The sequence below is a fragment of the Barbus barbus genome, assembly GCF_936440315.1.
Source record: "Barbus barbus genome assembly, chromosome: 2".
NCBI lineage: Eukaryota > Metazoa > Chordata > Actinopteri > Cypriniformes > Cyprinidae > Barbus > Barbus barbus.
Window position 1 is genome coordinate 24,668,652 of NC_136730.1, and position 15,278 is coordinate 24,683,929.

Here is a 15,278-nt window from a genome sequence, read left to right on the forward strand (position 1 = left end):
TCTATTATCTCGTTCTGTACTTTTCTCTTTTATCTCTTTTTACGCTCATGTCTTTGTGTCTATATATTCAGGGCTGTCCACTAGCAGTGCATATAATGCATATACTGTAGTTTTAGCTTTGAAATGCTATATTGTTTGTCTATAAATGCTTATCTCTTTGTTTTCAGGCCTGGATAAATTAAATCTGTCCAACAGTACGACAGATGCAGAGTCAGGGAAACATGCTGTCAATGGCCATCAGAAAACACTGTGAGAACAAAATTGAGCCATTCTCACAGAAACTCATGTTATGTGTATGCAGTTGTCTTTTTCATTTTAACAGTACAGTGGTATTTAATCAAAAAAAAAAAAAAGTTGAAGTGTTTAGACTTTGAGCAGTTAACCTACTATACAGTAGTGTACATACCACTGAACCTCACTGCAGAATGCTTCCAAGCTCTAACCAGGCTGAGATTCACAATTTAATCCGGATTAGCAATGTTTGTTGTTCAGATTGTAAATGCTTTCATTTCAGTTCTCTTAAGTGAGAAACTGTTATTTTCTTGCTGACCTGCACACCTAAAAGGCCTCCTGACTGCACCCTTCAATGAGGGATTATTATTATTTTTATTGCCTATAATTTTTCTCTAGTTTGATTAGGGGAAATATTAAGATGTTTACCAAGCTGATAATTTCACGTGTGATGAAGCATGCATTAGTCTCAATTAGGGCTTATACTTTTCCTCCTTAATAATTGTTTGATGACATTTTGCGACCTTGTAGATCAGTATTTTGTAAAGTTAAATTTGGACCTTGTTAAAAAAAAACAAAAAAAAGACGTGTTTAGTTCCCATAAAAACAGCAGACACATGACATATAAACATTTTTGATAATGGCAAGAGAGGCACCTTTATTACACATGATATTAGTACTAATATTGGAAACTACATTCTCTGAAGAATTGCAGAGTGAAAAGTCCAATTTAACACTGACAAAGAAATCGTTGCAGTGCGTCTAACTGAACAAAGATAATCTCAAGTTACGTTATAGATGCTTTAATGCCAAATTAACTGGATCTTATGCAAATGGGGCACATTACAAAATCAGTTAAAAAAATCTACAAGCAAAATGTGATGGCCAGTCACAAAGACAAATACTAATTGTCAGCATTGGTGTATAGCTGTCAAAATTATTGCTTGAATTTTGATGTGTAAAGTAAGTTTTGTAATCTGAAAACTTGTTATACTTTGTCTGCCATTGCATATGTTTACATTCACTTTGTTATAATGAGGATCAAATTATTTATAAGTTGATAAATTATAAACGAGGAAGCATTATGATTTTAGTTTCCTCATGCTTTACTGTGACAATTCAGGTTTGTTGGATGTGACAGAATTAAGTCATGGGAATTGACAAGGAAACTCCCCAAACATGTGCCTTAATCACAATATTGGCATATACTGGGTAGTATTGAAACATTACAAATAGTGAAGGAACCTACCTGCCAAATTTCTTCTTGCACTGCAACTGCTCTTGTTGTTTTCATTGGTAGGCAAGGTTCAGGTGTGAACATTATGGGTTCGAGTCACTACCAACAACCAGCTTAATATGTTACTGTTTACTTGAACTGGTTGCGGCAGATTGTGTTTTGGAATGTAGCGACCCGCCAGTCACTCTTGGCAAAATCACCTCAACGATTTAACACGTTTAAAGGAGTGTAGTGTATTATAGTCCTGAACAAGGGAGGCGACAAAATTGAAAAAACAGCGGAGAAATGCTGCTCTATTGTCGTAGAAGTAAAATGCGCCAAATATTTGGGAGAAGGTGAGGCACAATCTTGGGATATGCTTCCTGTTCCTGTACTTAAATCTGCTGCTACTTCCTTCACAACATTTGATACTATTCTATGCTACATGTACTACGCAAACTGAGAGCATATAACCAATAACATACATCCTTTGAACTTGGTTATTGCCGCAGAGCTTGTAAGGATCTAGATTTGCCTTATTTCAACATCACTAGCAAACCAGCCTTCAAACATCTAGTCTGTACCTCTGCAGCTGCTTTGCTTTTTGCAAATGGCAGATTATCCATGAAGATATTTGTATGTTATTCCACTCACTCTCATGCTGGATTTTAAGCCAGCTCAGTCTGTTCTGTCTTATGAAATACTGGTCTACGCAGATCAAAGGCTAAACTCTTACATTATGTAGGATCTTGTATATAAAGGCTGCAGAGCCACATCAGTCTGATCCACATCTATTAAAGCTTATTGTGCAGTGAAATGAATGTGAAGTCTGAGCGGAGTCAGTTGTCATTATGCATGTAGAACGCAGCACGACTCAATGAAGGGTCTCCTTTGTAGCTATCAAATACAGTGTCATAAAAGCTTTTTTTTTGTCTAAATGTTACTGATTACGCAGTTAATGTACAATATGTTCTGTATAGTTTCCAAACATTCACATAATAACAAAACCAGTAGGCTAAAAGAACATGAAGAAATCCGTTTCGGCCATTCCTGACAATTCTCTTAGGGTTTTATATAAAGCTGAACAGACATCCAGTGTTCAGTCTTCACTTTTTGTCTCTCTATCTATGGCAAGCCTCATAATAATGTAAATGATGTATTTACATGTATATACAGTATATTTCTTTTTATTTTTGTAGAAAGTAGATAGGAAACGGCCTTTGAGCCTCATTCATACTATGCTATTTGTGGAAAAGGCCAGACAATTAGTTATTCAACATTTGTTTATTGTACAAAAAAACAAAAAATCACCTCTGATGCCTTAAACAGGCTTTCTAGGCTTTTTTCGTTTTTGTCTCCTGTTGTCCTGTATTGAGGAGACAAGTTATGCATGTGTGAGACGTGCAAATGAGTGAAAGAGTGAGACAGATTGTTAGTGTGTGTACCTTTTTATTGACTAATTCACTGTGAATCCCTCTTGTGATTGTCAATAACATGGCATATCAAAATGACAGGGCGTATCTTTTAACTCGAACTGGCCAAAGTCAAAAGAAACTATCAGGGCACTGATATTGAATATTCAAGTTTGGGCAGAAATCATTTTAAGAAACGGATCGAATTTGTGTGTCTGCAGAGGTCTAGGATTCACATGACGGACACTGAATTCAAAACCTGTGAAAAGGTCATTTAAAAATGGACACCTCAGTGGGTTCTCAGTTTGATGCATTGTTTTGAGGTTTTTGTCATGATTTAAAAAAATATATTATTTTCCTGTTGATTTGCACAAAGAACATTTTGTAAGAATATATCTGGGGAATAATTGTATTATGTCAATAGTTGTGTCATTGAAGTAAGCTTTGTAATGTTTTTCTTTTTCTTTTTTGTGTGTATGTGTATTAAACTTTAAACTAATGTCACTTTTGTCTGCACAAACATCTTATATCATTATTAACTATATAACTCTAAAACCTTTAACTATATAATACTAAATTCTACTCTTTGGCTTTAATTTAATTGGTTTTTGAGGAATGCTGCTGTTGCTTTATGCAGGACAATGACTGGTGCGTCAGTTGGTGTGGTGGGTTTCTCAAAATAGAGGCATTTGCAGTGATATACTAGAAATAACTGTGAAAGGAAAAAAAGCAGATTCATTCCATATTCTATAATCTGCTTGTCTGTACAACATTGGTACAAGAGTTACAAAAAATATAGTACATCAAAGATTCTGTGGTATTTCAGTTTATTAGTTAGTAATTGAACTGTTGACAGCGTTTCACTAGAAAGTGTCCTGTCTACACACCAAAACAGCTTGTTTGTTCATCATAGGCTAAATGTCTGTCGGTCTCATTTCTCATCTTCAGCTCCCAGGGAAAGCTTCATTTTGTTTCCATTTTTGCCTGTTGCTTCTTTTACATGTGTGAATGTATTTTCAGAATGTTTTCTCTTGTATTTGTAGAGTTTAATTGCATATGTTTGTGAAGCAAAATGTTCAGATTGTCTTTAGTTTACTTTGTATTTCACTTCAGTTTACAATAAAGTTTGTGACTTTTGACAGTTTTTATTGTACTGTTTGATGATGTAGAATCGCCATGTTGGAGGAGTTTAATTTGTTTCATTATATAATAAGTATACTGATCTCTAATTTGAAACAAGCATTTTAGCATAGTGTGACCGGCAGAGAGGGCATGTGGGTTTCACCTCATGACAGAAAAGCTCAAAGGCTTGAAGACAGGGTTCATGGAAGAGATGGGAACAGGACAATAATATGACATTCCTGTCTTCCTTAGACGAGCCATTGTGTGAGCCCAAGTGGTTCAGGCAAATGGGGCAGTCCTGAACGCCACGCTGGACAGCCTGGTGGAAGCAAGAAAAAATTTGTGAGTATGGACAAATCGGTAAGAGTAATATCGCTAGTGAGAATTACACGATGCTTAAAATACATCTATGCCCATAAATGTCACCAATATTTATCATACAGAATCCATTTAAATTTTTTACCCATTGCCTGTTACGAGCAAATGTTAATTATGCACTATCCGTAAAATGTGCTGTCAGGGACAATTCTTGACTTTTAAGAGACTACCCATTCAAAATGCTCAATGATTAATGCTGGCAAGACACCAGCAATCAGTAGTGCCACTCAATCAAATTGCTGCTCTGCTTCTGTTGATTAGACGACCATTTACATTTTTCATTCCTCACTGAAAATTCTAAATGATTACCACCATTAATTCTGTTGATCGAGATTGAACGTAACTGACTGTGCCTTGCTTGGTGCTGATTCGTGTTAGATTTCCTCTTGTTAACTGTGGTTTGCTGCTCAATTATTATCAGTTAATACTCAATTATTAATAATGATTCTTATCTTTATTGGAAACAGTTTTTGCTTAATATTTTTTTCAGGGTTCTTTGATAAATAGAGAGTGCAAGAGAACAGCATTTGTAACACTATGGATGTTTTTACTGTCACTTTTGATCAATGTATCCTTGCTGAATAAATGAATAAAAAATTTTCTTCAAAAAAATAAAATAAAAATTAGAACCAATCAGCATATTAGAATAATTTCTCAAGAAAAAGACTGAAACCTGGAGTAATAGCTGCCAAAAATTCAGCATTGCCATTTTAATATTAAAACAGTCATTTTAATTTGTAATAATATTTCACAATTGCTTTTTTACTTTACCTCTCAAAAATTCTCAATTATTTCAAAAATGTCTTTTGACCAGTAGTGTAATGTTAATTTGCATTTAATCATCAAGCTAAATTCTTCTATTATTTCCTTATGTTGATTTTATTAACAAGCATTTGCTTTCCCGGCCTCTGAAGTGCTCCTATGAAATGAAAAAAAAAAAAAACAAGCCCGTGAACAGACGCACACCTCGTGTTTTCCTGCTCCATTATCAGGGAAATATGATTAGCAGATTTATGACCGCTGTGTGCAGCTCGTATCACAGTTGTAGTTCAGTTGAGTCTAACAGAAGGTAGGTGTGCAGCCATAATCATTAACTGACTGTCAAGCTTCCTTTATTCAGCAAAGGCCAATTTCACAATTGTTTGTTCTGTTTGTCTGGGTGGGAACAGGTTGGTTCTGACTTGAACTCTGCTAACTCTAGGTTTGAGAGTCTCATGTTATCTGCCTGACCTCTCATCCAGAAGATAAAAAAATGAGCATTTCCTTTTTTAGTGGATCACTGCCATTGGCTGCCTCAACACAATAACAATGAGGCCCACTGAAATGCCAAATCTTGTCGTCAGTTCGCATGTAATGAAAGGCTAGGAGTGCATTATCCGCGCAGCTTGTGTTTTTTAGTAAACACGGTGGATTATTTCCACTCATTCATTAGCAAGGTAAACAATAATCTCTTGGAGGGTTTGATACTGTTGAATCGGAACATCTGTGCCGCCAGCACGGCTCGAACGCTCTGGGACAGGTGGCGGCACGTCGGGCGAAGGGCAGGACCGAGGAGCGACTGCAGAGAGGGATTAGAGGCATTGATGAGCTGCTCTTTTATAAAAGTACGCTAGTATTTCAGTCTCCGTCCACATGTGTAGGTGAAGGAGCGGCGACTTCTCTTGAGCTTCCAGCCAGTCCTTATCCTCCAGTTCAGAAACACTTGTGTACTTGTCGTCGAAGCGGCGCAGGATGTTGTGGCTTGAGGCCACGGAGCGATCGATATCGCTCAGGAAGGCTTCCATGTCTGTGCTGCATGACTGCACCAAGCTGTCGTTCATCTCCTGAAACTGATTAAGGAAACGAATGACATGAAAATGGGTTTCGGTCAGACATGACAAGGCAAAATGATGTTCCCTCGTAACATAGATCAATTCTGAGTCTTGTGCTGACAATGAAAGGCTGTTAACAGCCAGATCAATAGCAATATGAATGGATATATGAAGGAAACTTTCTGGACGATCCCAGAAACTGACCTGCAAGATTAAGCATGCACAGATACGCGCACACATCCTGTGGCGGCTATTGCAGCGAATGACATCAGTGGTTTCTTTATAGCTGTATTTGATCAGTAATTAAACAGACGTTAAGCGTTCCACAGAGTTCAAACGTAGACCTTCCTAAAGAAGGACAAACAACACTTGGCAGTGTAAACTCTGCCTCCTCGCATTCAGAGAAAAGAGAGGGCAGGTACAATCAATCATAATGTCACCAATTTAACTTTCTAATATGTTGACTTAGTGAGGTACCTGAGGGAAAAAAAGAGCGACTAGTTGATTGAAAACCTATCTAAGAGCAAAGCGATAAGCATACTGCATTCTTTCTCTCTTTGTTCCATTTTGTTTAGTTGGTTAACTGCCTCCTGGTGTGCCAAAGTTCCAGAGAAACACATGCAAAAACCACAAATTCAAAATGATAAGAAAAATGATCAAATGTATACCTTGTAAGCACCGTAAGTTCATAAACTTAATATATATAACCCCTTTCATACAATGCAGCTCAAAGAGTTAAAAAAGCATTACAATAAATACCATAATAATAACATACGATTAAAATTGAAACCTACTTAAAATTGATAATAGAAGATACATCAAAACAACAATACATCAAAAATACAAAGAATGCTTTAAATGAAGAAATTTGCTAATTAAAACTTAAAGGGATAATTCACCCAAAAATGAAAATTGTCATTAATTACTCACCCTCATGTCGCTCTCTGACCCTCCCATAGACAGCAATGTAATTAACACCATCAACGTCCAGAAACGTACCAAGGAGATCAGTAAAATAATCCATGTGACATCAGGGGTTCAACTGTAATTTTGCGGATAGATTTTCTACGTTGGTTACGCTTTTAATTTGAACAAAAACATCGCATCCACGTGGCGCAGCTGAAACAGAACAGCTTATGCTCTCTAAAATGGGTGACGCGGAGGAGACGAATTGTTGAATAAAGTCATTATTTCTGTTTTCTTTGTGTACAAAAAGTATTTTCGTAGCTTCGTAAAATTATAGTTGAACCCCTGATGTCACATGGATTATTTTACTGATCTCCTTGCTACATTTCTGGTTGTTGATTATGTTAATTACATTGCTGTCTATGGGAGGGTCAGAGAGCTCTCAGAATGCATCAAAAAATATCTTCATTTGTGTTCCGAAGATGAACGGAGGTCTTACAGGTTTGGAACATCATCAGGGTGAGTAATTAATGACAGAATTTTCGTTTTTGGGTGAACTATCACTTTAAGTGATTTTTAAAAATGTTTTTATCTTTCCATTCAAATATTTAGTGATCTTTGGATAAGGTATTTGCGAAATTAATACATTTGATGTTAAATGTAGATCATTTCCCCTTTTCATTCCTGTAACTATAAACTCACTTGCCTTGTAAGAGACAAGGCTATTAGTTGTTTAGCAATCACAATTGAATCATACTCCCTAGTAGCAGACCAATGAAAAAAATATATATATTTGGCAATGCTCAACAGTACGTAATACTGTCACAGGGGTCAATGTATACATCTGCATGCTTTTAAATAGCTTTTCAAAACAGTTTGAGAATATGGCTTGGAGTCTGGAATACCGCTGTCAGTTCCAGAACCGTAACTGAGACTTGACAGTTGCTGCCTCACTAGATGGCAACCTTTGCTTTCCCTGGGCTAATGCATGGGGACTTCTGTGTGGGATAATGAGGGGGCTGCAGGGACAGACGTCTGTGTCAGCGAGGTCCCTGACCAACAGCTTCTAACCACTTTCACCTGCTATCAGTATCCTGCACTCTGAAGGGTCAAAGAGTGCATGAAAACTGCTATGGAAAATGACTCTTTAAAACAAACTTATTAAGCCTTCAATTCTAAACTCACAAATATTGTACAAAATTAGTTATTTTCATTTGGGGCTTTACTCTTTTCATTTTGCAGAATAATCAATGACAAATTCTAAAATTACAAGACAAACCATATTTCTGGCAGAAAAGTTATAAGTAATATAAGTATCCTAAATATATCAAGAATACAATTATCTGATTAATGGACTAAAAATGCTATTGTATTGAAGAGACCGAAGTGTCAATTAACAGACTAAAATTGTCATAATGTCTCAACTAATGTTACCTTTTTTTCAAAGAATACTCGTCTTAATTGTTGGTCTTTCGGTGGCACATACTTCTTTATGTTGCTGTACCATTTGTGAACAAGGTAGCCACGCCTGAAAGCCTGTATTCTGAGATTTGAAAAAGAAAAACCAAAAGCAAGAAAACAGTGACAAGATTGGGAATGGGACCCATGTAGATGGATGTAGATTGTCCATCTGCATGAACTTCACATCTTTACCTGACAGCACACTTTTCCCGATAGAGACGAGCACCATCATAAATCACCCTTGTCTCATACTGCTCCGTCCTGCACATCGGGCAGCTCTTCCTGCCTGAGAACTTCTCAAAAGACTTCAGACACACCTGAAATTAGTGGCACAAAGGGACTAAATCACAAACTCTGAGTGATTTTCATAAGGTGTTATCAAAGTCTCCAAGCCAATTAATGATGCAAGGATCTGTAATGACTTACTTTGTGAAATACATGAGAACAGGAGAGTAGAACCTAACCAAAGATCACAAAAAATATCATTATAGAAAGTGAATAAAAATGCTGTCCTTTAATTAAAACATTTAGTTGACCAAATGCCAAATGTAGCGTGTGTGAGTTCCAGCATATTACTCAAAAATATACCATGGTAATGAACTGATCAAGGTGGCCAGTGTGTTTATGTACAAAAAGATGTGATATTCTTGATTAGTCACCAGAAACAGCAGCTGAGAGTACATGTATACATACTGTCTGTCTGCTGCTTATAAAACTCAGTCTAACTGCCACCAGCTTGTCTGATAATCTACATGCAGTCAGTCTTCATTAAACTGTATTCATGCACACATTTCTAACATCAAATCAACAATCACAGGAGCAGGTGAAGCATCTATCCAAACTTTGTTTTATATATTTATATTTTATTAATATTTCTCAAATCAATTTGTATTATGTAGTTAATAATATTTCAGACTTATATTCTTTGGTTAATGCATAAGATGATCTACTTGAATGCACTTTATTAATCTTCATCTCTACAAACCTCACACCTCAAACTAATACATATATAAAATTATTAACAAATTATAATATATAATATATATTAATAGAATATATCAATTACCATTGCTGTTTAACCACAGTGTTTTACGTCTTTTCTTGACATATTTTAGTAAAATAATGTGAAACCATTACATCTATTACACTAATATTTACATCATGTGACTAAGGCACAGCTTGCCTGTTGTTCTGGCATCTTTAAAAGGGAATTGGGAAGCTGTAAAAATGGCTGGTTGACCTTCCATACTGACCTACATCATTCACGATACAGCTGATTTACAAGACATTATGGTAAATTTGTAGAGTTACAAGACACAAAAAAAGTGTGTTTGTGTAAATCTGGGGAAAAGCAAGGGCATCTGTTGACTGACAGAACATTGGAGGGCACTGCAGGAACTAAGTTCTCTCAGGGACAATCAAGAGTGCTTATCTCTTTCCTACTTTTGTAATTATATTTCAAAATTAAATATTATATATCTCTTTTAAAACATTTCCATAAGTCTTCATACTTCAAACTCAAAAAAGGGCTTTCCTTCCTTCACCCAAGGTATAGTTCACCCAAAAATTGTCAGTCCAAACCTGTAAGACCTTCAGACTAGTGTTGTCAAAAATATCGATATTTCGATAAATATCGATACTGAAATATCTGAACGGTACCAATATTAATTTTCCTAAGTATCGATACACCGATACTAGCCGAGCTGTCACTTTCACTTCCCTCCAAAGGCGCGTGGACAAGCACCACACGTGACCGCACTCGTCTCCTTCGCTCTGGTTAAATAGCACAAGTGAAGTGAATAGAAAGATGACTGCTCTGGTTGTTAAAGAACACAGCAGGAGCGCTATCTGTAGGGATCTATGATCTCCGCGATGCAGAGAACGCCACGGAATCCAGTCATAAACACGGAAGTTACAGTTTAACGCGGAATGTCACGGAATTTGTCAGAGTTTGGATGAATTAATCAAAAGTAGGTCATTACACTTAAATCAAATCGCGATATGGACTAGTATCTGTAAATATTAAGCTGCAAAAGTCGATTTAAATATGAATCCTGCATGTTCTGCGAGTCTCTGTGTGAATGTGCTGCACGTGCGGTTGTGTTTACTAATGTGGCGCTCGCGGTGATTTCAGCGCCTGCCGTCTCAATGAGAACATAAATACATCAACAATATCTCCAGAACTGATCTGAAAGGCACTTTACGAGCATTTTACCATTTAATTTGAGTAAAACTAGCTCATATCATACACACACAGAACTTTAGAAGTATTCACGGCAACCCATCAAAATAAAAGTTCGGTTTAACTTAGCCTATTAAAGACCGTGTGCCATGTTACTATTATTTAGTAGAATGTACATAATACTACTACTTACTACTGCTAATTTCTTTAAAGAAATAATCACAAAATATTTTAATTTTAATAGTAAATCCCCTTCATTTGCCAAAAATGTAAATGTTTAATTTTCATTAATTCAAATATAAATTAATTAAAATTGTTTTATGCCTTCATCTGATATCCAGTAAAATTTAAATACACAACACAGAATTTCTGAGGGGGAAAACACATTTCATAAGGCTACTGTAAGAATAAATAAAAATAGTTTGTATGCATTCAAATAATAGACATGCTAAAACACAGAATTTGGTAACAATAAAACATAAGGTGAGAAAAAAATAAAACATTTCATACGGCCCTAAACGTGTCATTTTTGTTACACTTTTAATAAATTAAATGTTAAATTGTATAATTTTCATGATTTTAATGAATTAGACATGCTTTTAGATTAATAGCATTTAATTTGACCATTAAAAAAAAAAAGAGTCCAGAAAAATTCAAACGGAAAAAAACAGAATCCAGAAAAATTAAAATGGAAAAAATTGAATGTAGAAAATTTTTTAATGGAATTTGGGGAAAAATAAAACGGATTTCATAGGGCCCTATATCTGGAAATATTTTGGTTATGAAGCAAATGAGAATATCAACAAATAGAACTTTGGATTTTAATTAGTACATGTATTAGTAAACGTTAGTTTCAATTAACATTTAACTAAGATTAATAAAAGATTAATAAATAAATCAACAAATGCAGTACCTCAAGACATTTTTTTGTTCATGTAAAATATACCGCATGTTCTCGACTTGTTACATTTATCTTTAAATTAAAAAAATTACCCCCTTAATATTGTGGCAGTTTTTTTCTCCGTGGTATCGAAAATGGTATCGATTATCGATATTTTTCAAGGTATCGTATCGAAGTTAGAAATTCCAGTATCGTGACAACACAACACTACTTCAGACATCTTCTAAACACATATTAAGATTTATTAGTGAAATCCGAGAGCTTTCTAACCCTTCCTAGACAGCAGTGGAATACCACATTCAAGGCCCAGAAAGGTAGTAAGGATATCACTAAAACAGTCCATGTGACATCAGTTGTTCAACCGTAATGTTATGAAGCTACGTGAATACTTTTTGTGTGAAACGAAAACAAACATAACGACTTTAGTTCTATGACACTTGCACATGATGCTGCTGATGGGAGGAGCCACCGTTCTGATGTAGAACCCGAACGCGCTTTTTGTTTTCTTTGCATATAAAAAGTATTCTCGTAGCTTAGAGAGTACTTCTCGTAAAAAGTAATCTCTATGCAGGGTCAGAAAGCTCTCGGATTTCATCAAAAATATCTTAATTTGTGTTCCGAAAACGTACAAAGGTCTTACGGGTTTAGAACAACATGAGGATGAGTAATTGATGACAAAATTTTAATGTACTTCACCCAGAAATAAAAATTATGTCATAATTCATCTTCATGTCATTATAATCCTGTATGACTTTCTTTCTTTTGCAGAACACAAAAGATATTTTGAAAAATGTCTCCGTGTTGTTGGTTTTTTTTTTTTGTCCACACAATGAAAGACAATGAGGTGCAATGTTTCTTCAACTGCAAAAGAAATAAATTCATACAGGTTTGGAACAACATGAGGCTGAGTAAATGACTGACTTCCAAAATATTAAGAATACTGATGCTATAAATTCTGCATTGATTCACACTTTCCTGTATTATGTATCTTACAGAAGCTGCACCTTATCTTTGCTTTGAAAGCACATTTTGTGAAAAGGTTGTTTTCTGTAGTCCACAGTGCACGCTAGTTCAGCAAGTCAGCGATAACAATTGTCACAAAAGGATGATATTTAAATGGATATATAATACACACATATAATATAGTTTCATCAAATTATAAAACTCTTTGGTTGTATTGTGCTGACAAATGATATTTTGTAAAATTTTGGGATTGCCCCATGAATCACATAACCTAAATGGTGAAATTCACCAAAAGTTGACAACTTTTGGACAATGTTAATTTTATACCAACAATAATCACTGCACTTAACTCTCAAATTTATTTAAATGCATTCATGTGGCTCAAAAATGAAAGGGCACATACTGTAAGTGGGCACGATGCCTCTGAATGCAGTTACCTGTGGTTGCAGATGAAACTCCTCCCTGCATATCACACAGGGCTGGGTTGAGTCTCCTTCCTGGATGGACCTGGTTTTGACCTCTGCCCACTCCTCTGCTGTTAGTCTTCTTGAAGGACCTGCCACCAGACCCATCCTTTGGGCTGCATCATCAGCAACAACTGAACATTAGCCAATGTGGGCTTTCAGCAAAACCTAAGTATGAAACACAATAATCGCAGCCTACCAAGAGTCAGAGGTGGAGGGCCACGATCCAGCACATACTCTCTCTCCTCTTGTCCTTGTGTCTGCTCAGGACATATGATGCTCTGCCTTGTGTTGTGATTTCTGTGCTTCGTACTAACATGTGCAGCCCCACAGGAAGCGTCTGATATGGGGAGGTTATGGGGAATGTTTCGAACAAGAACCCTTCGTGTGATATGGTCCTGTAGTGCTACAGCTGCTAGAGTCAGCCTCCCGCGCTCTGCTTTACAGCCGAATCCCTAAGGAACATGGAGCTGTCAAACTCAGTTAATACACTGTAAACCAGTGTAGACTACCGGTCTACTGCTCTATGAGGGCAAGAAGCATGTTTCCATATTGATGGCAATCCCAACGTAACTGTGAATTCTGACTAAACAGCCTTTTTGTCAAGCAATCTACTGAATAATTCACTGACATTTAATTATACTAAAGTGGATGGTGTTTTTTTTCAGTGACAAAATATTTTTCAAAGGTTCTTAAGAGTGTGAAATGGACTGATATTTTTTCTCTGTGTCCTGCATTTGATGAGTACTCAGTCATGACAAACATTCTTGAAACTGAGCGCTCATGAGCAAAGATGGCAGCCTTCAGGTCACATTTGTGGGGTCCTTCAACAGTCGAGATGAAGATGAATTGCAATGCTAAGGTATTACAGACCTAGCTGGCTTTTTGTCTTGGTTTAACTATTGACGAATGGCTATGAAGCATTACCAAATTTTGATCCAATTTTTTTTCAGTCCAGTTCAAACAAATCTTTAAACTTAAAACTGTGTTCAAGAGCTGCGCTGAAGTCTGTCATATTGATATGGAGAGTCTGGTTATTTGAGACAGTGTGTCTTACAGCAAGTTCCTTTTTTATGAGAAGATTGCATGTTGTTAAATTGAACGTTGCGTCATTTGCCAGTGATTTATGAGCACCATAACAATGGTAGATTATATTGTTATGATGATGATGATAATGATTATAGGATTAAATGAGCAGGACAGAATTCGTAAAGCAGAAAAGATTTTTAGTCACCAGCCTCATAAAACTGTCACGATTGTAGCATTTTAAGTAACTATTATGCAGTTTATTTTACAGCGTCAATTTATCTTACACCTGTGTCTCACAGAGATTAGCCTAGAAACAGTTTACGAGCACAGATATCTATGCTTACGAGAATTTGCGAATGTGTGGTTGATATGGCGGTCGATTGTTTACCGTGTCAACCTAAAGTTACACCTGACTGTCTCGGAATCAGAACAGCTAGCAACAGCGCGGAGACTAGCGGGAAAACAAGACAAACGTTATCTTAAATTATGGGGCGCAAAATAAGCAGGAACGCATTCTGATAAATTTACAAGTCACCCTCTCAAACTAGCTTAACAACGCAGAGATGATCCTCAAAAAGAGTAAAGAAAAGAAGAGCACCTCACCCGCGGCATTGCTATCCACAGAAACACTGTTTACTTGGTCGCTATGCAACGAAGTTCCATTCAACTCAGTGTGACGTTCCCACGAACTCAACTAGTTCTTCTGATTGTCAATACATCTGATTACGACAAGTGGTTAATTGAATTGTTGAAATACTTTTCGAATTTAAATTCAAAAATACGTTTTTAAACATTTACTATGAGGTCTGAAAACAATTATGTTATTTTTTTTTAATATCCAAAATAATTATTTGGCTAAATAAATTAAGAAACAATCATGTCAAGTTTATAAATTTTGTTAAAACCACTATAATTACAACAGCACTAAGAACAATCTTCCTCAATCTAAGCACTAGCCAAATTTGCCACCACAATGGTGAACAAATTGTGAAAACAGAACATTAAACACTAACTGTCCTTTTTTCTTATCTTGTCCAAAAGAATCATAATAAAAACATTTTAAAATTGTGCAATTTCAACATTCACTCCTCATTTCCCTCACTGGGAAAACCTTCATTTTTAAATCAGCTGCAGGGTAGAGTTGGTCTGGGAGGAAACATCATGTGCAAGGTATAGGCTATGTTTGAAATGCAATGTTTTCA

At 36.1% G+C, this 15,278-nt stretch overlaps 2 protein-coding genes across 5 annotated transcripts in view; one reads left to right on the forward strand and one right to left on the reverse strand.

Moving 5' to 3' along the window:
* The window catches only part of lmbr1 (limb development membrane protein 1), a 41,923-nt gene extending 37,920 nt beyond the window's left edge, over nucleotides 1-4,003 (forward strand). For all 3 annotated transcript variants that reach the window (XM_079429723.1, XM_079429724.1, XM_079429725.1), the window contains one exon: nucleotides 168-4,003. In XM_079429723.1, the coding sequence (XP_079285849.1) occupies nucleotides 168-253 (86 nt within the window). In that variant the 3' untranslated portion in view covers nucleotides 254-4,003. The remainder of the gene's footprint in view (nucleotides 1-167) is intronic.
* On the reverse strand, nucleotides 3,673-14,772 carry LOC306877781 (RING finger protein 32-like). Of its 2 annotated transcripts, none has more exons than XM_079429750.1 (7): nucleotides 14,680-14,772; nucleotides 13,247-13,502; nucleotides 13,021-13,163; nucleotides 8,964-8,996; nucleotides 8,730-8,854; nucleotides 8,511-8,619; nucleotides 3,673-4,300 (listed from the first exon to the last, which is right to left on the reverse strand). In XM_079429750.1, the coding sequence occupies exons 1-7, from the start codon at nucleotides 14,686-14,688 to the stop codon at nucleotides 4,085-4,087; spliced, it is 891 nt and encodes a 296-aa protein (XP_079285876.1). In that variant the 5' UTR covers nucleotides 14,689-14,772; the 3' UTR covers nucleotides 3,673-4,084. The 2 variants fall into 2 exon arrangements, with proteins under 2 accessions (XP_079285876.1, XP_079285875.1); XM_079429749.1 differs by lacking the exon at nucleotides 3,673-4,300 and adding an exon at nucleotides 5,040-6,188.
* Nucleotides 14,773-15,278: the final 506 nt, after the last annotated feature.

Excerpts from the sequence above, each read along its gene's own strand:
- LOC306877781 (XM_079429749.1), bottom strand. Across the intron at positions 8,997-13,020 it reads AGTTTCATCTGCAACCACAG|GTTCTACTCTCCTGTTCTCA; the intron begins GTAACTGCATTC and ends ATCTTTGGTTAG. Across the intron at positions 6,189-8,510 it reads GAGTATTCTTTGAAAAAAAG|TTTCAGGAGATGAACGACAG; the intron begins GTAACATTAGTT and ends TTCCTTAATCAG.